At 38.9% G+C, this 23,017-nt stretch overlaps 1 protein-coding gene across 1 annotated transcript in view; it reads right to left on the bottom strand.

Annotated features, from left to right (window-relative positions):
- Positions 1–23,017, bottom strand: part of IFFO2 (intermediate filament family orphan 2) — a 46,142-nt gene that overhangs the window by 8,811 nt on the left and 14,314 nt on the right. Inside the window, 4 exon segments of the mRNA XM_032787540.2 lie at positions 834–976; positions 2,909–3,049; positions 5,499–5,594; positions 6,429–6,489. Of these exon segments, the coding sequence (XP_032643431.2) occupies positions 834–976; positions 2,909–3,049; positions 5,499–5,594; positions 6,429–6,489 (441 nt within the window).

Genomic DNA, 23,017 nt, shown 5'->3' with positions numbered 1-23,017 from the left:
CTACCTTGTCCTACACCAGCAAGATGGTTCTGGAGTTTCTGATGGTAGCAGAGAGCTCTGCTACCACCACCCCAACTTTTTTTTTTTATTTTGGGAGAGGGAGGTGTTTAAAGCAGGAATTTTCCCTACTAATTCTAATCCGCAAGAACACACCAGTCATGAGCAAATTTGTTCCAGCATCAGTGTCCTTCAAAACCAGAATACCTAGTTATGGATGTTGAGTTCCTAGACATGATCACCATGACTGTTGACTAAAGTTAATTCCAAACCTTCCTGCCAAAATTCTGTATTCATAGCATGAACTGTGCATTTAGCAAACAAGTTATGGAAAAACAATTACATCAATTCAAATCTCACACTCTCACACTCCACTCAAAGAGGCAGATGCAGGAAAAAAATCTCACAACTCTGGAAATCCTTAACATTTACGCCAGACCATATAAATAAGGACAGAGTTTCATTCTTGAGCATGCTACACATTAGCGAAAAGCAGGGCAATTATTAAATAAAAGCTTAGTCTAATTTCACCATTTATTGCTACTTGCTTTCTGCATTCTACTCGGTGAGGACAGTGAAAATAAACTGTTCAGTTACACTTTTGTTTATATCTAAATTTCACTGAGAGAGTCTTATGTACTACCAAAATTCTCCAGTCTGAGTTCAACTAATGCTGAATATTTGGTGAAAAACTATTTTTACTGGAAGTTTAGAAAGTTTGTGGAAACCCCCCAAGTTTGTGGGGTCTTGGATTGCAACAACAAAAATCTGAATTTGGCATCTCAGTTGACCTGAAAGTCCCACAATAAAGACATCATACTCTACAGAATACTCACAGCTGATTAAACATTCGCTTCATTTCATCTGTAATGTTCAGAGAACAGCTGACTTCGTCATCTGATAATCTGCTGTTGTCTCCATCCTGCTCAGACAGGTCTTCGTCAGATGTTAGCTTGCGTTCTTTCTTTTTCGAAGCCACCTTAATCAGAAAGAAGGGCAGTGACTGGAAGGTTCAATTGAGGTGCTGCACCAAAGGGTGCAGAGATAAGAAAGGAGAGGTGTTAGGTTGGGTGGAAGATAATGGTTCATCAGTACTCAGTGATTCAGGTGCATGAGTGACTGAACGCACTAAGGACAGGAATTGCATCTGTTAAGTGGTGAACGTAGAGCAAAAGGAAGCAGTTCGAAATGGCACAGAGCAAAGCAAGCTGCAGACTGCCAGAGCTCTACGTACAGGATGTACTCGCTGGCAACATTATATGGCTTACAGAAGAGCATGCGAAGACTATAACGATACAGGGACCAAGCATAAGCTGGCAAGAATGTCCAGGCAGCAGGCTTGAGAGCAATGACACACTCTCCCTTTCTTGCCACTACCATCACAAGCCTGGTGTTTTCAGAGCTGAATACTCACAGAAAGTACACAATACTCAAAGGCAATCTTGATTCCTTTGCTATTCCCACCCCACTATCACAAGCACAGATTGCTAATCATCACTTTGACAGTACAAGAGATGTGGGAACTGAACTGTGAAAATATTTGAACAAACCCAAATAAATGCAGTTGATAGATGTGCAAAGAGACCCAAAAGCTAACCCTGCAAAGTGAAGGATCATTCTTTTGCCCCGTGGGACTTCAGCACAAATATTCATGAGTATTTACAGATGGTGTGATATAGTCTCACACACTTAAAGCACAAAATAAATGCCAAATCTCCTCTTTAATTTTCACTAATTTGCCGTTGTTGCTCTTTGTGTTGATGATTTTAACCACTGCATATTTGATCAAAACCATGTACTCAATTTAGAGCAGTAGCACAGTTTTACCACTTATCAAAGTTAAAAGACAAGATTTCTTTAGAAAAATGGAATAGTGATGAACACAGGGGAGCTACAATTTTCTCCCCCATCAAGTAGGAAATTTGAATCAATTTCTGTCCAGATTACCCCTCACCCAAAAATAAATAAATAAATAAATGCTAATGAAAACTCACATTTACCTTAGCTAAGCATTTTATAAGACACATTAAAAAGTTGATTCGGAATAGAGGAGAGTTTACTGTTCATCACATTTAAGACATATCCATGTGAAAGGCTCAAGAGAAGGGCAAGGACTTTTTTTTTTTTAAATGTACAGTGCAGCCCTAAGTAGCTACTGTACTAGAAAGATTAAAAGAGTCAGACCTATTTATTCGAAGACAGAACAGGAAGTTGAGGTAAGTTGGAAGGGCCAGTGATCAATTTAAAATGCAGTTATGATAAAAAAGACTGTGCTAAAGGCACTCGATCACTCAGTAGCTCTGTTTTTTGAGCTATAACTGCTTACTTTTGGAGCAAAATAAGTTACTCTTTTTCCACTGTTAGTATTACACAGCCAATATAGCTGTGGGAAAGTAAACTGTATTCTATTCACCCTCACATATCAGAGTAATTGTAGTTTACTAACCAACCATCAGTCACAGAATTTATTTATTTCTCATCATGGTCTATGAGCCAAAAATAAGGGCTCAACTTGGAGATCACAGGATGCAAGTATACCGCATGAAGTTAAAATCCTCTTACTTGGAGAGCAAATCTGATGTAACTGTTTAGACGAACATGGAATCCCAGGATGCTCTTTTGTACAGTTACTTGTAAACTATCACCAAACTTTAAGAGTATTTTTCAGAGGACATTTTGAGCTCTCTTTGGAAGGTTTTCTATAAACTCTCAAGTCTTAATATCTGGATCATTGCTACAACTGGAGACAGATTCAGGAAGAAAAGAAGTCTACTGAGGATAAATTTCAAAAGAAGTTGAGAATATTAGATGAAGTTTGAGCCTGAACTAAACTCCCCAATATTCCATCGCTTCCACCCCCACTCATACTGCCATCTTGTCCTGCCCTACAGAAAATTCAGGGCCTAATCACCTGGAATATCTTGGAAACGTCTTCAGAGTTGCGCTGCTGTGCTACATCGCACAGCTTAGCTGTAATATCGATTCGACGGCAGATGTCCATGTCCACCTTCATGGCCTTTTCTTGGATCTTTGTATCCAGGTCTGTCATGGGCTGCAGGAAGGACAGTAGTTGATTATCTTCTATTGTTACAGTTCAGGAGAGAAGAGATACCCACTGTATCTCTATAAACCCAGAGCACACCATTCTTACATCACATGGAGCCTGTTCTCCAGGGAAAGGCAGCACAAGGATAGTCTAGATTAGACAACTACTGGAATTAACACTTTCAAATCTGATTCCAATAAATACAAGTGTTTGAGAATGAACACTAGCTACTGAGATACTCATTCCCACAGCAGAGAGACTCCTAGACCTAGCAAAAGTCAACCCTTATGGACTCAGTGAAGCTATGAAATGGAGGGAAAAAGACTTAAATCTGTTAAGCAAGCAAAGAACAAGATGGGGGATTTGATGATACTTCATTTTTGCCCACTTCAGATAGGAAGTTAGCACTTCATTGTAAAGAAAAGTTAGTCAGATTCTGCTCTGAAAAAATTGTGCACCAACTTCATATATATCACCAAAAAAGTTAAAACAGGGCTAGGTCTATAGAAGTCCATGTGAGTGTGATACAGAGCAAAAGTAATACCCACATTAATCTATCTTCTGTCCCAGCAGAAAACTATGCCACTCCATCATATCGTGCTGCACATTAGATAGAAGTTATATATATATTATTTTTAAGTAGCTACTCCTCCTTCCCCATTGGCAATGTTGCTGCATGACTGAGGAGATTTTCTCCGTTTACAACTGTAGAGTTTCTGTGCTAGAAAATATTATGCTGTGTTGAGAAGGACTGGCCTGAATGCAAGTGATACTATCTGGGAAAACACCAGTCAGAGACATGTATTACTCTGTAAGCACTACTTTCGCTAACAATCAGAAAGGTTTGTTTTGTTTTTAATTTCCTCCGTCCGGGGTAATCTGAAAAGTAAGTAGACTAGAGAAGATGGTTTTTTATCAAAGTGTTTGTGTTCAGAAAAAAAAGTTTACACAAACATGAAAACTTTTGTCAAATGTTTTCATAAAGAGTATTTATATCTGTGCAGTTTGTCAACAGGACAAAAAACGTAACCTGCAAGTCATTTAGTTAGGCTGTTTTTCCTGAATATCATTGGGTAACAATGCAAAAACAGTTACAGCCTTCCACACAGCTTTGTGGCACTCTCTACCACTCTGTTTAGCTCCACTTTGCAGAGTTCAGAAAGCCTGGAGGAAGTACCTGTACTTCAAATATAACAGGATGTTGTATTCACTGCCTCCCTCAGTATGCACAGTAGAAAATTACAGTGGAAGGATGCAGCTGTAACAAATAGCTCACATTCCAGGTAACTTTCCCAGACATGAAGAAGAGCTCTGGCATAAGCTTGTCTCTTTCACCAACAGATGTTGGGCCAATAAAATATATTACCTCACCTACCTTGTCCCTCTAAATTGCTCTCCTTCAGACTGTATTTAACTCAGCAAGTATTTCTATTTTTGATAAACCACCCAAAGAGGGAGCCATTGAATGGCTGCATTTTTTTTTAAGGAGGAGCAGGCCTAGCAGTCCTGAGAGAATGGATGCAACTTCAGGGAGCAGGTTCTGCAGCTCTGCATCAGACTTGGGGGCAGGAGGGGGCAGAGATGATAAAATTCTAATAAAATGACAGACTAGATATGCATCATGAATGATCTTAGCTACACTGCTGGCATCAGCAACTCTTCAGTAAAAGAAGCCAGGTGAACCTTAAAATCCTGCTCTTTCATCTTACTTATGCATTTTCCTCTCACCTATATTTGCACACTAGCCCTACACACCCTACACATTGACAGTCAGACAATATGCTATGACTATAGCCAGACTGTAAGATAAAGTTCTCAAAACTGCCAGTCATAACAATACCAGATCCCACAGCTTTGGGGGAAACTGTAGACTCAAAGAGGACAATGGTAGAACTCAGATATACACAGTTTATAAGTTTTCTAAAAGGAGATAGCAGCACAGCAGACAAAGCCATATCCTGGAACCAATGACACAGAAATTACGATAGTCTTGATAAGAGCCTTTCACAAAGGTAGAATTGGGACTGCCGTTTTAGATTTCCTTTCTGACAATAACTGCTTGTAGGACTCAAAACAAAATCACCCTGTATTAGAAGAGTACCAATGGCTGCGTAATGGTTGAACTTTTACTCTAATAGCATATGGATTCTCCAATGCATCACTTCAAAGGCTGCAAATTTGAATGAGTTCGTTGCTAGCTGGTGAGAAGGGAATGGGAAGTCAGGGTTACGGGCTAAGCAGCAAGTTTAATGCATCTCTACACAGACCAGACAGGAAGCGGGGGTGGGAGGGGGTGATCTGTCTGATGCATTAGATCATAAAGGCAGCCATAATACTAACTACAAAGCAGCACTCATTAAAACCATAACCTTTTTATGAATGAAGCCATTTGCATGACAGATAGATTTCACAAAAGCAGGTGGGGATGGGCCACTCTACTTCCCAGGGTACTTACATCACTCATCAGACCCTTAAAGACAACAAGCTCTGCTTTCAGCCGCTCAATCTTTTCATTTAACTCTTCCTGGACAGCTTCAGCTTCTTGAGCCTCCTATGAGAGAGAAAATAAGGAAAGAGCTAAATATCTGGAAGCATTTACTTAACTGCTAAGCTTCACAAAGGTGGAAAATAGCTGGCAGCACTGAAAGCCTGCCTGTACCACCTGCACCAAGCTCAATAGCCCCACTGCTACTCTGCTACAAATGCAAGTGGTGGAGGGAGCATGGGTGAGTGTCAGGACTGGCCTACCTTGCTGCTCAACCAAGAGAATAGTGGGAGTGAAGGAGAGGAGAGGAGAATATTTAGATGAAGTGTGGTCTGGGGGTTGCATCATATCAGCATATTTTCCCCTACTTCAATCTGACCAATAGGAACTTCCGATGTTAAGAGAACCCCAATTCAAGGATTGGTTTTGTTCTATTAAGAAGGGTTCTCATGATGATGAGAGGCTAACGGCTTGGACTACTGTAGCTCAACACTCCAAAGAAGCAACCCTTTACCTTCATTAAGTTAAGAGATTGCCTTCTGTAAAAGAACTGATACAGGATTAACATCCCATTCATTGCATATACTGAAGAATAAAGATGCATTGCTTGAAGACTGAACTAGATGAATCAAGGCACTCCTCCTGCTACAGTCATAAAATTCAACATCAAGCAGCCTAAGGTTTCAAATATTTAACAGCTCTATCCAGCAGGAGGTAATTCAGCTGCCATAACTACAAGGGCTCAAGACTCTTAGGATCAAAGAGTAATTAATCAAAACAAAATATTAATTTTAAATTACCAGATTAAAGGGGAAACCCTATACTATGAAGTATTCTAGCTCAAGAGTTGGACGAATAGTGGTCAGTACTAAGGAAGTCCAGATCCCACTCAAAACCCACCTCTTGCAGGGTTTCCACCATAGACTCCAGACTCATTCTCTTTGCCAGTTCCTCCTCCCATCTGAAAGAAAAAAAGATTTGCAGACAGAGATTAGATCAACATTTCTGATTCAGTTTATTCCAGCCAAAGATCTTACCTTACCATTTGTAATAAAAAGATTAGATAGTTATTGTAGATGTCGAGTGGAAAGTTTCCTTTAGTCTCAGCCACATGTGCGCACACATACTCAAACTGCCAATTTTCAAAGTAGCAATTAGAGTTTAAATTAGTTTACCTGCTAACACTATTTTCATTCTTTGTAGCATGTCGACACATAAAAATGGGAAACTTCCACTGAAGCAGAAATAGGTTGAAAATCTAGACAAGTTAGCAAATTTGCTACTTCTGGTATTTAGCCCTATAAACTCCAGGGACTAGTTATAAGTCTTCTTCATGACAATATCTTCAAATGCCTATATTTATTCCAGTCGTATCATAGTAGTACAGTTCCAAGCAGAGTATCTATCCTGCACGGGTGTCCTTGAATGCTGTATGAATGCATGACATATATGCCTGGTTACTGGCACATACAAGCGGCACAACCATAGTGGGAACCAGGATGGCATTAAGGGAGGGTAAAAAACTTTCCATAAGTCTCAGACTGCAGGGCACACACTATTTCTAAAAACACTGCATCTTAAGGAGGGACAGTCCCAAATGATTTTCACATTCCATCTCATCAGTGCACCTCATGCTTATGACTCAAAACTCAAGTCTCCAAGCACAGAAAATGGGGAGCTGGTAAACGACAACAGGGCATTTGGTCCACCAGGAGAGAAGAGGAGATGAAGATTGTTTAACATTATCACATGTGGAAAATGCTAAAATCATGGACCAACTTACGCAAAAATAGACTAAGATGCTTAAGCTACCTCTTACCAGCTAATATTTTAAATAGGCATTAATCCCAGTGAATAGGACCAATTTAGGATGAGCGACATTGAGCGTAAATATATACAAAATGAATATTTCTTCATGTACATTTATAGATCTGATCTGTCAAACTTCGGGCCTGTTCAATAAAAGCAGCAGTTCATAAGTCTGAAAATACTGCCGTTTGCTGACATATCTGACAAAAATAATTGAACATGAGACGCGAGGGAGGTCAGCAAGAAAAAATAGAGCAGAATCACTGAAATAGAAGAAAGAAAGGATGCCAAGAAGTCTGTCATCAGGCCCAGATCCAACCCTTTCCATTAGCGGATTTGAAGAAAATCTTGTGGGGCTGTTTCATTTCTTTTTAAAAGGTTTATTGGTGCTAGTTTAATATTCACTGTCCTTTGAGCTGACGTCCACCATAAACCAAAGGAGGTATGAACGGAGTTAGATAGCTTTTTAGCACCTGTCTCCCGTTTGAGTGTTCTGGACTTCAATGTTCCCCTCATGTCTTTTCCAAGATTTCCCCTCATCTTCCATCTCTTTTGATTAAGATTATTCTCCTTTAAGCCCCTGCATCATTCTTGATGGCCACCAACAGTTTTCCCATATTTATCATATAGCAGAAGTATGATATTGGTGGTAAGCACTCCACCAACAGGCTTACCATCAGAATTTCCAGGTTTTCTCATTTATCCTTGCCACACATCTACATTGTGTTCCTATTCTATTCAAATCACTCTGAATTATCCTCCTCAATTTTCTTAAGTCTTAAGGTTCATCACTTAACTGCATGGTTTTATGTTCTTTCTTCCAGGTTGCCAGCAAACAAGTCTGGTCTAATACTGACAGGAACACAGGCCAGGAGAAACAGTTACTCCATCAGTGACCAATACCCATCAGTCCAGAAATAGAATCTCATCTTCTCCAAAAAAAACCATAATGCATATCTGCAGCATTACATGATTTGCTATACCTTCCTTGCAATATATGCAACCCTTACTCTAACACTGGACTACCTAGAAGAACCAGGAATTGAAATTAACTAAACATTGTTTATATTTCCTCCGATCAACGAGAGATAAGTAAAAAAAATTCTGTAATCCGTTTTATTAAACGTTATTACGTTATGCTCTTTGAACAGTCTTTTTAAATTAAGAATTTATTTTTAAACAGAGTACCTACTAAACTTTCAAATGCTCTATGATAATGTTTATAAATAGCACATCAAAATAAGATGTGCTATTTATAAACATTAAGACATTTTAAAAAATTATTAAAGACCGTGCCCCTTTAAGAATATGCGCCAAAATATGGTAATAGATTTAATCTGGCAATTCATAATTGACACTTTAGTTTAACATTGTTCAGTTATGAATCCATCATTGGATTAGCGTGAAAATATCTGGCAATCATCTTCCCTTCACACATGGAAAGCTATATGTGGTGAACAAACTATTGTAGAATTATGCAAGGTAAATTCTAAAGAGGATGGTGACAAGGTTTCTTCAGTGGATTTTTAACATGTACATGTACAAGATTGTTGTCCATCACCTTGCTTAGGCCAAGCTTGTGCAACTATTCTTGAAGAGAAACATTCCTACAGACACTCATTCACTCAAGTTTAGTAAAAGCCAAAGCTTTATCCCTGGAAAAAACAGATGCATTCCCAGCTCACTAAAGCCAACTGAACCCCAAGAAACAGTAGCTTCATCAGGCAACAAGGGATTCTCCCATTTAGAATAAATCTTCTTTTTATAGTTTAACAGAAGTTTGGCTTCTGGCAACAGCAGTTAAAAGGAACCAGGGTCCACTGACTCAGTCAGCTAAACAGCCAACAGAAAGTTTCCGTTATGTAAACCTTTGGAATGCAGCAGGTCACAAAATCTGCACAGATCTTTCACTCAACAAATCCCCTGACAGAGCCTGGGAATTTGAAAGGCTAGTTACAGAGTATGACTGATCACTGCCATTAAGAAATTTGCCTGCACTAATCCAGTAAATACAGTCTACCAAATGACAATTAAAAGCCCTCTTATAATCCCTAATTATAAGAAGGTATGTTATTTTTGTTCACACTCAAACAAATAGTTTTACAGCTAAAATTAGAAGATGCAAGTCACGGATATGGAGGTCTACCCCCAAAAAATATTTATTTATTTTAATCCAAATATGATAGGATTAAGAATGTTGAAAGGAGAGGAAAGAGTGCATTTTCTGGATCAATTTCATAATCTTGCCAGCACAGTGTTAAATCTTGCAATAGGAATAATTTCACCATATTTTCAAGTTTATAAAAGAAACCTAGTAAAGTGACTGGATTTTATGGGACGATTGTGACACATTAAACAATTCTAAATTCACAGAGTGTATCATAAGCCCCAACACCCTACCTCACAGACCGCAATAGGTTTGCATTTCAAATGCAGTTGAATGCCAAAGGATCATTGCAGCAGGGAAGAACAAAGGCAGCTGTGGATATGCTGCAATTCTCCATCTTAATCCAGCACCTGAATTTATCATATCCTAATACAGTAGCAGCAGCATTGACTAGGCCCTGCACTAGTGCATTACAATATGACAGGCTGAGCTCATTTACTCTTCCCCTGCCACTGCAGGGCAGGGATGCTTGGCATGGTAGCATTACGTCAATTCTCCAATATGTAACTGAATGCTAAAGTGGTACGGAAAAATATTACCAGTGTCTTTTCTCTGCCAATTATTTACTGCCAAACAATCTAAAATATTTAGGCTGAAATTTGTATTTGCCACAAATATTTTAGCTTTCATTTCCAATGTCCTATCTGCATTTAGGCTGCTAGTCATAAGTACAAGTAGCATCCTTATTTTTCAGACCTCATTTGGCCATCTCACCTTCTGGACTGTAATTGACTGCTTAATATTAAATTCACTACATGCAATATGGTCCCCTTCTGCTACACTGAGGACATGTCATATGGTTTTAGTCATTCATACTGCACTGCTGCCAGCACGCTGTCAGTTGTGAATGCAAGATAGCGAAACTAGATATTAGGAAAACTGCAGTGCGCGTCTCAAGAGAGCTCTGAAATGTATTACTTAAATGCTGAAATGTTGAATACTAATTCTATTTAGGTGAAGAGATTTAACCCATTATTTGCATTCATGCTCAAACACACAATACAGCTCTGTGGGAAAATTTTTAGTAAATATTACATCCATATATTTTTACTAGTTGTAAGTCAAAAGCAAACAAAATGCTTCAGCTTCCATCCCAAACACTTCAGTCACTCTGGAAAACTCAAAATTATCACTCAATCTATGCACAGCCTATGCGGTAACAGCATTAACTTGCATCATTCCACTCAGTTCCACTCGTTTAGTTTTTCCATCCTTATGTCATAATTTAACTGCATTTCATAGAAAAGAAGCATAAAGCACCGGTTCCTTTAAGTAGAAAGCACAGATACTTTTTGTGGAGAGTGGAAGAAGGGTGCCATCTTTTAAATAATAGATTAAAATTATGTTCTCAACATATATTTCTTCATTTCTCCAATGGAAAAAGAAACCTGGGCCTTTTAAATATGGTGGTAATTTTAATCTAAAATTAAGTTTTCTTCTGAAAGTAAGCCAGGAATGACATTAGACTGATAATAAATCAGGGTTCCCATCATAAATCACTGATCAATAAAGTCAACTTGTTCTCAGTTTCAGAATGCATTCCCTACTGCCAGGCTGACTTGTCTCATGTAACACCTGGAAAAATGAAGTCACCAAGTTGACATCTGGAGAAAAAAAACAAAAAAAACAAACTAACAAAATCAGTCTTCATTTTCCCCACCACTCTTAACACAAACCTCTGGAGATTTTTTCAGGCGGGGGAAGAGGGAGAAAAAATGGAAGGAGTGGGGAGAGAAGAATGATGATTGAATTGAAGACCGAATCTTCCCTTAATGCTTCCAAGCAAATTAGATAGATTGTTTTTTGACACTATCATCCTGTATTTGCAGTAACACAAGTATTTTAAAGGCAATTGCTGCTACTATACATTCGAGTATTGCAATAAGCAAAGAGACAGCATACCCTTGGGAAGTTGCTAACTACTGTGCATTGGCACAGACATATGAAACATGTACTAAGCAAGACTACAGAATTTTAGGCTAGCCAATTTCTGCCCACTCAATTTTTCTTCCAAGAGCTGACCTGCAAGTCAACCACAGCACGTTTCAGATGCCCTTAAAAATCCTCTGCTTCTAAGCAACCTGATAAGCTCTGCATGTAAGTGGTGCTGCTGTTAGAGACCTATGAAGATGCTTCTGTAGCACTTCAATGCATATGTTGCTTCCTTCCCTCTCCTCCAAGAAAAGAGAAAGCCAGCCTGCTTAATCAGCATCACCCCTGCAGCATAAATGGAGGCCTGTAGTTTCCTGGCAGGACTATAATGGGAAACCAGATCAGCTCTTCCCATTGGAGCAGTGATGTTTGCTGCTCTGAAGAAACAGAGGTGACAGGAATTACCAGAACAATAATGCACTGAAGGGAAGTGAACGTACAGGCTACCAGGCTGAAAACAGCAGTCCTCATATTTGTGCTGCAGGATATTAACTAGACAGCTGCTTCTACTAGTCTCAGATATAGCTATTTCTGGGCTCAAACATCAATTCCTACAATTTCCAGATGCAGCCAAAGTAGCTTTCAGAGCTGGAGACGCAGATATTGCCAGCCTGAATGAACAGACTGAGAAAAGGCTATTGCTAGCCTACACCAAGGTTACTTGGATTGTTTTTAAAAATAAAATTCAGAAAGGGCAATTTCAGCACTGACTATTTATATGTTATGACTACCTTCTAAATTCACAGATTTACAGGCTTATATTATAGTTATTAGAACATGAAAGGCCAGTCAAGATAAAACTCAGAATACATTTCCATTTTTCCAGATGCAACATTACATTCCAACTGTATTCAATCACTGCAGTTTCAGGCCTCAATCTGCCTCTGCAATCATGTGATTAAGTATTTTACATAGCTTGGCACAAAGGGAAGAGCTGTGTACCTTTTAAAGAGAGAAAGTAGCTATCGTATGAGACATTGAACTAACAAGATAGAAGGATGCTGAATAGCCTTGCAAGGACTAACACTGCTTTTATAGTACAGCTGAATCACATTTCCAACTCCCATGTTTCCTTAGAAAATGGAACAGTACACAAGAGGTCACCACTTAGATGAGTTGCTATTCAAAAGAAAATGGGTGGAGATTACAAGAAAATTTGATAGTACCCAGGTGTCAATTTCTTTAAGCTTCCACTACTGATAACATTCAATGGACTCAACTGAATCATCTATACTGAATTCTTATCGACAGATAATTCACAACTAAACCAGCTTCCTGCTCCATGGATCACCAAGGCTAAGCAACATGATCTTGCACCATCTCTTTACCAGTATGAGCATTTAAAGTTTAGATATGATTGAGTGGTGTGGGAAATTGCCATTTAGAGCCAGACTATCAAAAGAACTCAGCACGTTGATAAGCCAAAAGTTGTGTCTGAACCACATTATCAACTTCTTAACTGCCAAAAAAGATAACCAAGTACTCTTCATACACCATTAAATGAGGATTCCTCTTTTGTCAAAAGAATTTCAAAGAAAAAATATTAGATATGAAAAAATGTAGCAAAGAAACACTGCTGTAGATGTCGTGAAGACAAAAAGAAACTCTTCCCATGGTACTGTTGAGGTTTTCCCTCCATCCTTCCATCTCTATGGGGTACCACACGAGAGGCTTGCTTAAGTTTGATTATTGCTATGCTTTCTTGTTGTCATTGTACATGGGAACACACAAAAGAACATCTCTTTGAAGCACGAGAGTTCACCTGAACACTATCAATATGCTACCAGTGGAAATACTGGCTGCAAAAGCCGGTTAACCCTAACTTAAGTGTCAAACCATTTCACAGTACAGGAAGCATACAAAAAGACTCAAAAAAAACTAAAACTCAAAAGATGTCAATATTTCATTTGGGTATGTGAGACACACCTAGTACTGCTCATCCTTTGTATGTGAAGCATCTAAGATGCATTCTCTGTGATATGCCCTACCTGTAAGGACAAAGATGGGAAAATATGTGCATTCTATGCCAGGCTCAGTTAATTATACCTTAGATGTTCCGCAATCACGGGTTAGAGACACGTTTTTTTGCTCTTATAGCAACATCACTTGTTCTTTTGTGGTTTGACGCCTTTTGACACCCATATTTTGTTTAGGTATATTCTGATGGGCAGGGCGTGCCCCATCATTCACTAACGCTGGCATGAGATTTGATGTTTTGCATGTTCAAGCCCAACCAATTTAATAGTTTGAGATTACTCATAGTAATCTCATGTTTGGGTCTGTAGTAACATGCCCATTAATCTAGTCTCCCCACATCTATCCAGTGATATCTAGATATCGCCATTATGGTTTATAATTGTGGTTATGATGCACTGATTTCATTCTAATTGGCATATTGCCCCAGGAGTAGCATCCATGCTGCCATACAAAGAATCCAGTTTCAAATCTCACATTTGGTCAGAGAAAGACCATTGATGATACTACTTCTGGTAGAGGATACCCCTGCCTATGAGGAGGATACCCCTGCTTATGAGGAGGAATGTACTTCAGCAAGTGGAAAGATCAAGATCTCTTGGTCAAATTTTCTAACGTGGAAGTGTATAAATTCTTCCCCCTGCCCCTTTAAGAGTTGGCAGCATCCTAGTTCCCTTGTAACACAAATCCTGCCCCATACTGAACCCCATATTTGTGGGCAGGTCAGGGGAAGAACCTGTGTATAAGATGAACACCAGAATCCCACCAATTCATTGACGGTGACTAAGGACATACATTGCAGGAAAGTCTGAATTAGCAATTGGCAAACAATATTGAGGACTCAAGGATGTTGCAACAAAAGATGCATTTTGTCAAAACACCACAAGTATTTGTTGTTTACAAAGCCACACCAAGTCTTTTGTTAAAATAAGATTGAGGTATAATATTACACCTCAGAGTGCTGTCTGTTATTAAACCCTTACTTATATTGCAAGATCCTCAGGACAGGAAACTGACCCATTCCATGGTCTGCACAGCACTGAGCACATAGTACTCCGATTATGTTGGGATGTGGGACAAGAGCTGGGATTTGTGAAAAAGCTAGGTGAGCATTAATGAGGTTCTGCTCTACTGTATAGCGATTCTCCAGATTTTTCTCAGAGACTGACCAATTTCAGGCCCAAGAGCCCTGGTTTCTTACTGAAATACAAATTAAATGCTATCTAATGAATACATTTTACATTGAGCCAATTTTATCTGAATGTCTGATTCCATGAAGCCTGGCTCTAACAACTTCATTCAAGAATGCTGTGCTGTTATCTGTGGCTTACTATTTCTCAATTGCATCTTTCCCACCCAAACAACAAACCTGTTAGCCAAAGAATTGATCATCTCAACAACATATTCCCCAAACATCAGACTGTTGTGGCCAGCATTCATGTGTAATTGGTTTCTGTGTTGAAAAGAGAGATTAATTTATATCCTCAGAGCTAAAACACAGTAAATGTGTTTTGGTACAAATGCAGACACCCCTTTTCTAAATGGGAGCAATCGTTAAGAGATTCCTTTGCTCATTCAGGACCCATTTCCCTTTGCCCAGATTCACCAGTATCTGTTGATACTTCTTTAGTTTAAGTCAACTTTACTAGTCCATATTCAGTTTGGACATGCAGCACTAAATGCTTATTGCTGCTCTCCACTGAAAGACTGTACAGGAGGTTGTAGCAAATCAGAGCAACTCAGAACAGAGCAGAACCCTCTGCATTTTGTTCCCATGTAAGCGAAGAAAGGACATCCTATTTTTGGTGAAAATGTTAACAAGTACTGGCAATAAGGGCTTTCTCCATACTTAAACCATGCAATTTCTTAGTCTATCAGGTTTTAGAAATCATCTGGCCTTGTTTTAACATATTAAGAGTCCAGAGAGCAGTTGTGGAGTAAGCTCAGTAGATAAGACACAGGATGTTGTGTGGTAAGAGTTCACTGTGGTGTAAAAAAAAAACACACCTACTAAAGACCAATATAAAAGCATGTTTGAGACGTGCTCTGTTTATACTAGAATGCAGACCTTTCAACACCAGGAATTCCTTGGGCATGAGGTGTTAAATATAAACTTCCCCCTTTGCAAAACATTGTGCAAATATGTATTGATTAAATTTACGTGGAAAAATGCTTCCAAACCTTGTCATTGGAGCAATAAAAATCTCTTCCAGTGAAGCTGTCAGGTTTTGCTTCTGCTTGTTCCTGAGAAGAACCCTAGCATAAGGTTGAAACGAGTTCAGTCACCCTTGGGACTGTTACCTGATATGCTGAAATTACCTCGGAGCCATTTTCCCTGCCAGCTTGGGACTCTAGAACCCTCCCTGGTTCAGCTAGACACACTAGCCTGCTGTAACACAGACCCAGGGTCTGGTCCATGCCCCCAAAGCTCCAGACTTAACAGGTAACCTGCTGAGCTGTTTTCAATCTTCAGCACCCAGACACTCAGTTCCCAATGGGTTCCAAACACCAAAACAAAAAACAGTTTTACTCTGGATAAAGCTTATACAGGGCAAATTCGTAAATTGTCCACCCTCTATAACAGAGAGAGAGAGAGAGAGAGAGATGGAGATGCACAGCTGTTTGCTCTTCCAGGTATTAATCCCTTACTCTGGGTTTATCAATAAACAAAAGTGATTTTATTAAGTATAAAAAGTAGGATTTAAGTGGTTTCAAGTAATGACAGACAGAACAAAGTCACCAAGCAAAATAAAGCAAAACACGCAAGTCTAAGCCTAATACATTAGGAAACTGATTACAAATAATCTCACCCTCAGATGTTTCAATAAGTTTCTTTCACAGACTAGGCTCCTTCCTAGTCTGGGCCCAACCCTCTACCAGGTACAGTCCTTGTTAATTCTAGTAGACATCTCAGGTGGTAAGCAGGGGGTTTCTTATGACTGGCAGCCCCCTTTGTCCTGCTCCACCCCCTTTTATAGCTTTGGCACAAGGTGGGAATCTTTTGTCTCTCTGAATCCCCACCCCTCCTTCTGAACGGAAAAGTACCAGATTTAAGATAAATTCCAGTATCATGTGACATGGTCATGTCAATGTAAACCCCTAGACTCTGTTCTTCCTGGGTTGGCCCACACATATGCAGGAAGGCTTGCAGGTAAATAAACCATTTACAACCACCTTGTCCTAGTCAATGGGAGCCATCAAGATTCTAAACCACCATTAATGGCCCACTTTTTCCATCATTACAGTAGGATCTCAGAGTTATACTTCATATTTCTAGCTTCAGATACAAGAATGATACATGCATACAAATAAGAGGAATATATTCAGTAGTTTATAACCTTTGTTATACCACGTTACAAGAGATCTTTTGCATAAAGCATATTTCAGTTACATCATATTCATAAGCGTACTTCCATAAAGAATATGGAGAGCAATGTCACAAAGGTTATCAGAGCTTTAATGTCACATAGAAGCAGAAGTCTTGGGTGCATTCTTTAAAATAAAACATTGATGCTTTTAACAAGCAAAACACACCCATCAATGGCTTATGGGTAAGGTTCATAACTAATTAAATTATTTCAAGCTATTTTAAACTACATGAATGTCTCATGCATGATAAGCTCTTTCCAACAGCTTTAATAGGTATAACAGACATTCAGGTATGAAAACAAAGGAACTTTATAGTAATCCAATGAAGTAACATCAGGGATGATCTGTCCCTTTCCATACAGAAAGGAACCTGGATTCTTCCAGCACAAGAGGGAAGTGAATCCAGTCATTTAAGAGGTAACTGCTTACTCAAGAAGGCTTTTTGGTACAACGTAGGACAGTTGGTTTGTTGTATGTGCTACAGGGTCTCAGCAATATTTTTGACAATTTTTTAAAGAAAAAAAGAAGTGGAGAGACAACCTGCTGAAAAGGAGTTTGCACTGTTCAAGTTTAAGACTGATATCTGAAATAAGTCAAGTTATATTCAGCTTTGTGACAAAGTCAGCTGAGAAAACTGAAAAGTCTTAATTTACCAACAAATTCATGATTGTTACCATTTATGATAGATACTCACAGCAGGAGAAAAAAGCAATAGCAATTTAATTTGAAAACAATAGTGTTTTCTAGAATGAAGGTCATGAAATCAATCCCTTATGCTGGCTGAGGATCATACTGTAGTAATGGGTAACTTATGAAGCCGTCAAGCAGTCTATATTGCTGGCCTCTAGTTTCAGCAAGGGACCAAATTCACAGATCCTAGTCTCCTTTATTTTCTAACTACTTAGTTCAGGGATTCTATGTCAACTTGCATTCAGATCATGACTGTAAACGCCTCAACTACCAACTGACTTAAAGCAAACTCTTGTTCTCAGGGAAAGCTTTTATTTTCTCAAAATTGTATAACTTGTGTATTGGGAATAATTGTTCTTAATTATTCTATAAGAATGAGCACAGAACCTCTGCAAACAGATTTTTTGCAGACTAATACACCAGACTAATTTACTGGTGGATTAGAGAAAGAAGGTATGCGAAGTATTATCTTTTATTGAATCAACTTCTGTTGGTAAAAGACAAACTTTCAAGCTTACACAGAGTTCTTCTTCAGGTCTGGGAAAGATACTCAGAGTGTACTGAATTTCTTTCCTTTCCCCCTCTTCCTACCATTTCACAGGATTCTCTGTAGCAAAACGGAGACAAAGCTAGGTGAGTTCCTTAGCTAGTAAGTATGCTATCCGAAGAAGTGAGCTGTAGCCCACGAAAGCTTATGCTGAAATAAATTTGTTAGTCTCTAAGGTGCCACAAGTACTCCTGTTCTTTCTACAGGAAAGAATTACCATTAAGACTTTATCATATACCTGGGGCAAAAATACATGCTACATTGTTCCTATAGCATTTTAACGGTCATAACTGGACATTAAAATGAGCCAAAATAATTCTGTTTGTAATTGGTAATCTATCTGAAAAGCAGAAGATTAAGTTACTGTAAACATCCAGGATGCACGTTAGGTATTTATAGAGCACTTTCTTGCATAAGCAACACTAAGGGTATGGCTACACTTGGAATTCCAAAGCGCTGCTGCAGCAGCGCTTTGAAGTGTGAGTGTTGTCGGAGCAGCAGCGCTGGGAGAGAGTTCTCCCAGCACTGCACATAAACCACATCCTTTACAGGTGTAGCGTGCAATGCTGGGAGCCGTGCTCCCAGCGCTGCTGCCCTGATTACACTGACGCTTTACAGCGCTGTATCTTGCAGCACTCAGAGGGGTGTTTTTTCACACCCCTGAGTGCGAAAGTTGCAGCGCTGTAAAGTGTGAGTGTAGCCAGACCCTAAGATAAATTTTGCCTGCTAACCCAGCTGCTTTTAATACGTGTATCAAAATACATTTTCCTACTTGTCCATCAGCTGACTATTTTAGAAATATTTCAGTATGTCAGTAGAATGGTGTTCTTGAGACAGTTTCCAATAATTTGGCCTTGGAGTGGTAGTATAAGATCACATAGATGCAGGACTGCTGTTTATTAAATGGACTGGCTTGGCCATTATTTCAAATGGGAAAGTCTCAGAAGGAACACAACAGGTGCTATACAACCTTAATGAGAGGTTAAACAGAAAATAGACATTCAAGACCCCAAAGAAATGCATTTTTACGTTTATTTGTAAAGTTACATCACCTGCAAAGAAGGGGGTGCGGGAGGGTGAAGTGTCATCTGCACTCAAATCTTTCTTTCTGAGTAGAATGGTGATGCCACCCCAAATGTTTATCTAGATAAGGACTGCAAGGCCTCTGGGGACAAACATACCTCTGAATAATATAATTAAGTATCTTTATACTAAACTGGTTCAGCTTCATTTTCTGGGAGGAAAAAGAAGGAAGTTAAATCTGAGTGATCGAGACAAATTATCAATACAATCCTATTGTAATAAATAGAATTAATATCAAATTTAAATATTTTGATAGATATCACACTGTTCATGTACAAACATTACGTATTTGGAGAAACTGAGGAGCACAAGTGAAGTGTTTTGGAACACATGCATGTTGCTCAGTCAATTTCCAGGCCTCTAATATTATTCAAAGACGAGAAACTTAGCCCAGTGTTTCTAAACCTATTTTGCAGTTAGCATTTGTGCAGATGAACACCCAACATCTGAAATCCCTTGGAACATCCAACATATGGAAATGATCTGCCTGCAAGTGTTAATGTATGAGATTTCTGAATTAAGACCTCCTAAACTGAAAATGTCACTTGAAACAAGCTTTTAGAGGCCCAGCATAGGCAGAAAGGAAGCTGCTACTGTATTTTCCACTCCATGCATCTGATGAAGTGGGTTTTAACCCATAGAAGCTTATGCCCAAATAAATTTGTTAGTCTCTAAGGTGTCACAAGGACTCCTCATTGTTTTTGCTTGATTAGTGTGTACTGTGGAATACAGTAGGCTATTATCATAGTTCCCTGGTAATGCCATGTGATTCACATTGACAGCTCATCTCTGGTATCCTCATCATTGCTGGAAAAAACTATAGGGTACAGCTTAACAGAGCAGGAAAAATAAGCACATTTTTAAATTTTCTGAAATATTTAAACAAATTAGAAGTGAATAAAAATTAAGATGCTTACATGAGTTATCAACAGTGAATATTTCCATGCTCAGTTTATCAGTGACAAAACAACAAACAGAAGATACAGTTGTGACAGATATTCCAATCCCATGCAATATCTTTGGAGACCATACTGTATTAAGTTTATGAATGGTTTATGTATCAATGTAAGCCAGGGACTGTATGCAACTCCGGGTGGAGGGTCATCATAATCCTCCAGGAACTGTTCAGAAGTAAGAAATCGCATGAGCTTCTGTGGCTCAAGTACTACCTTAGGGGTAGTAAGATTAACAAACAATGCCAGTTGTGACTTGAACATCTACAATTCTATCATTATGCAGATACCAACTAGGAAAGAGTCTTTCAGCAGTCCTCTTAAGTATACCACAATTGGATAAGATTTTCAGCTCCTATCAGCCTAAACTACAATTAAAACTAAACTAATGACCTGCCCTAAGAATACTTTTGCTTTTTAAAAAGTTTGATTTTCCTTGAAATTCAACATTCTAAGCTCTCAAGTTGTCCATGGGAGTTAACTTTCAAAGACTGTGGCTTTTCCTCAAATACCAAAGGGAAGCATAGTAGTTTAAAGAATCTGATTTAGGGTTAAATTTTTTACTATAGGAATAAAAACTGAGAAGAGAGTCTTCACAGCCATTAAAGATAGTTAGTGCTTTTTCATCCATTCACCTCCAAATAAGAGGGTTTTGCTTTCACTACAAATATGTTTTTAAATATGCTTTGCTATCTCGCTTCCTTTATTTAAGAATGTACAAAAGCTAAGTGACATCTCATTTGATTCCAATTCAACATTTCCCCACACACAAGTCTGAGATATCCTAAAAGTCATTGTTTCTGTGACAGCTAATCTTGATGTATGGAGTTCTGATGGACAATAGCTCAAACTGAGATACCAAGACACCTGGGCTCTGTTATACTAGGATGAAAAGCACTATAAAACTTTTCGGTTACAATCTCTTATAACACTTTGCATTCTTGTCACTGCCAACTCCAGGTATTTTACAAAAGCATTAGTTGTTCCACCAGCGATGATGATATTTAGCTTGACTATATTTGTTTTGCTGGGTCTTACAAAGGTTTATCCATATCTTGGTTAAAGTGCAGTTTCAATAATTCTGTTCCCCTAACTCTCCCTCAATTGAGTGCCCTGCATTTGAAGTTATCTAAAAGACCCTACTCACAACAATGCTAGGTGCTGTGTAGCAGAGTTGCTTTAGGATCTCAAAATATGCTGGTACCATCACTGTTGTAAAGTGCTTGGGCATGGATGCACCAAAATGATTGACAGACAACATTCCCGCATGAGGACTCAAAAATGTTTTCAAGGAACAGCAAGGGCTCGTCTACTCTGGCACTTTACAGTGCTGCAACTTTCTCGCTCGGGGGTGTGAAAACACCCCGCCCCACCCCACCGCTGCAAGTTTCAGCACTGTAAAGTGCCAGTGTAGATTCACTGGGAGACCCTTGTGGAGGTGGTTTTTCTATAGCACAGGGAGAAAGTTCCCATTCCAATATGAAATCTAATTGGAAGACTACAACGGTGGTACCTGAAAAGGAAGTTAGCAACAGAGCCCACGCAGGGAAGCTGGATACTAAACTGACACTTTCTGGAGAACTATAAGGGGTAATAAATTACCTCCTCACCAATCTATTGTTTTTCAAGATATCTTAAGGAATCATTAAGTTTTTTCATTGCAACTGTGTGTCATTAACAATATAGGAGACTCTTTAATAGCCAGTAGGCTTCCAGGTTGAAGTAAGGAAAGAAATGCAAACCAAAACAAAAAATTAGTATAAAGGTATTCTGCAATTTTTAAAATGTAATTAATATTTCCTGCATTTTTACAGCACTCATTTAAAACAGTCCATTTATCACGATCTCAACAGATCATTTCAACACTGAATCTTACCAATTCCTCACCACCTGATTGCTGCAAGGAGCTCTTGGGAAAATAAGGGTACTTAGCATTGAAATTTGGCTGCCGGGGAGACAATGATTGCAGAAGAGACTTAAAACCATAAGACTACTGAAGTATAAACAACTGGGAAATACAAGGAGACAGACAGTCAAATTAGGTCTCTGAGCCCCCAAATGAAGGTTTAGGATTTCAGCATATTGGTACAGATGCAAGTCAGTCCCAAGGTAACATTCTATCCTCGTGGTTGTTTTTTCTGCAGCAATTTTATAAATTCCAGATTAACCTCACAACACTTCATTTACAAACAAAATCCAGTATCCACTAATTGAAGATACAACAGCAGAATTAGGAGCAAATAATCAAAGTCTCACAACTGGAATACAGCACAGAGATATCTTCCTGTTAAAGAAGCTAGCAACATCAGGTTATGTGAGCGGCCCTGACTATTCTCTGGTGGGGAGAGCTGCAGTTTGCTTGTTGCTAGAAATTGTAGCTGCAAATAAACATTGCTGATTTTTCAAGTTTCCAACATGGTGAAAGCAAGTTTAACAAGTACAGTATCTCTAAATCTATGGCAGCCAGAAATACTGCAAATCACAGATTCCAGACAAGTTTTCCACATCTCTCTGCACTAAACATACCGATGAAGAGGACAGGTCACCCCTACCTGAAACAAACACATTTAAGACAGTTAAGTTAGCAAAAGCCTCTTATACTGGAAAATGTTTGTACAGTCTGCTCTTTTCCAGTACCAAATACCTAAACTGGGGTTCTCAAACTGAGCGTTGCATCCCCTCAGGGGGTCACAAGGTTATTACATGAGGGGTCCTGAGCTCTCAGTGTTAAATACATTTTTTAAAGTGTTTTTAATTTGTAAGGGGAGAGGGGCTCGCACACAGAGGATTGCTATGTGAAATGGGTCACCAGTACAAAAGTTTGAGAACCACTGACCTAGATTGTATTAACCCCATTATGCTGTTCCATGCACACACTGACAAAAGCCAAAACTGCTCATCAATAAATGTAATCTGTTGCAAGGAACAAGCACGTGAAGTACATGTGCAAGAATTATGCATTTCT

Source organism: Chelonoidis abingdonii, chromosome 23, assembly GCF_003597395.2.
Source record: "Chelonoidis abingdonii isolate Lonesome George chromosome 23, CheloAbing_2.0, whole genome shotgun sequence".
Taxonomy (NCBI): domain Eukaryota; kingdom Metazoa; phylum Chordata; order Testudines; family Testudinidae; genus Chelonoidis; species Chelonoidis abingdonii.
This window is presented reverse-complemented; position numbering and strand designations above follow the sequence as displayed.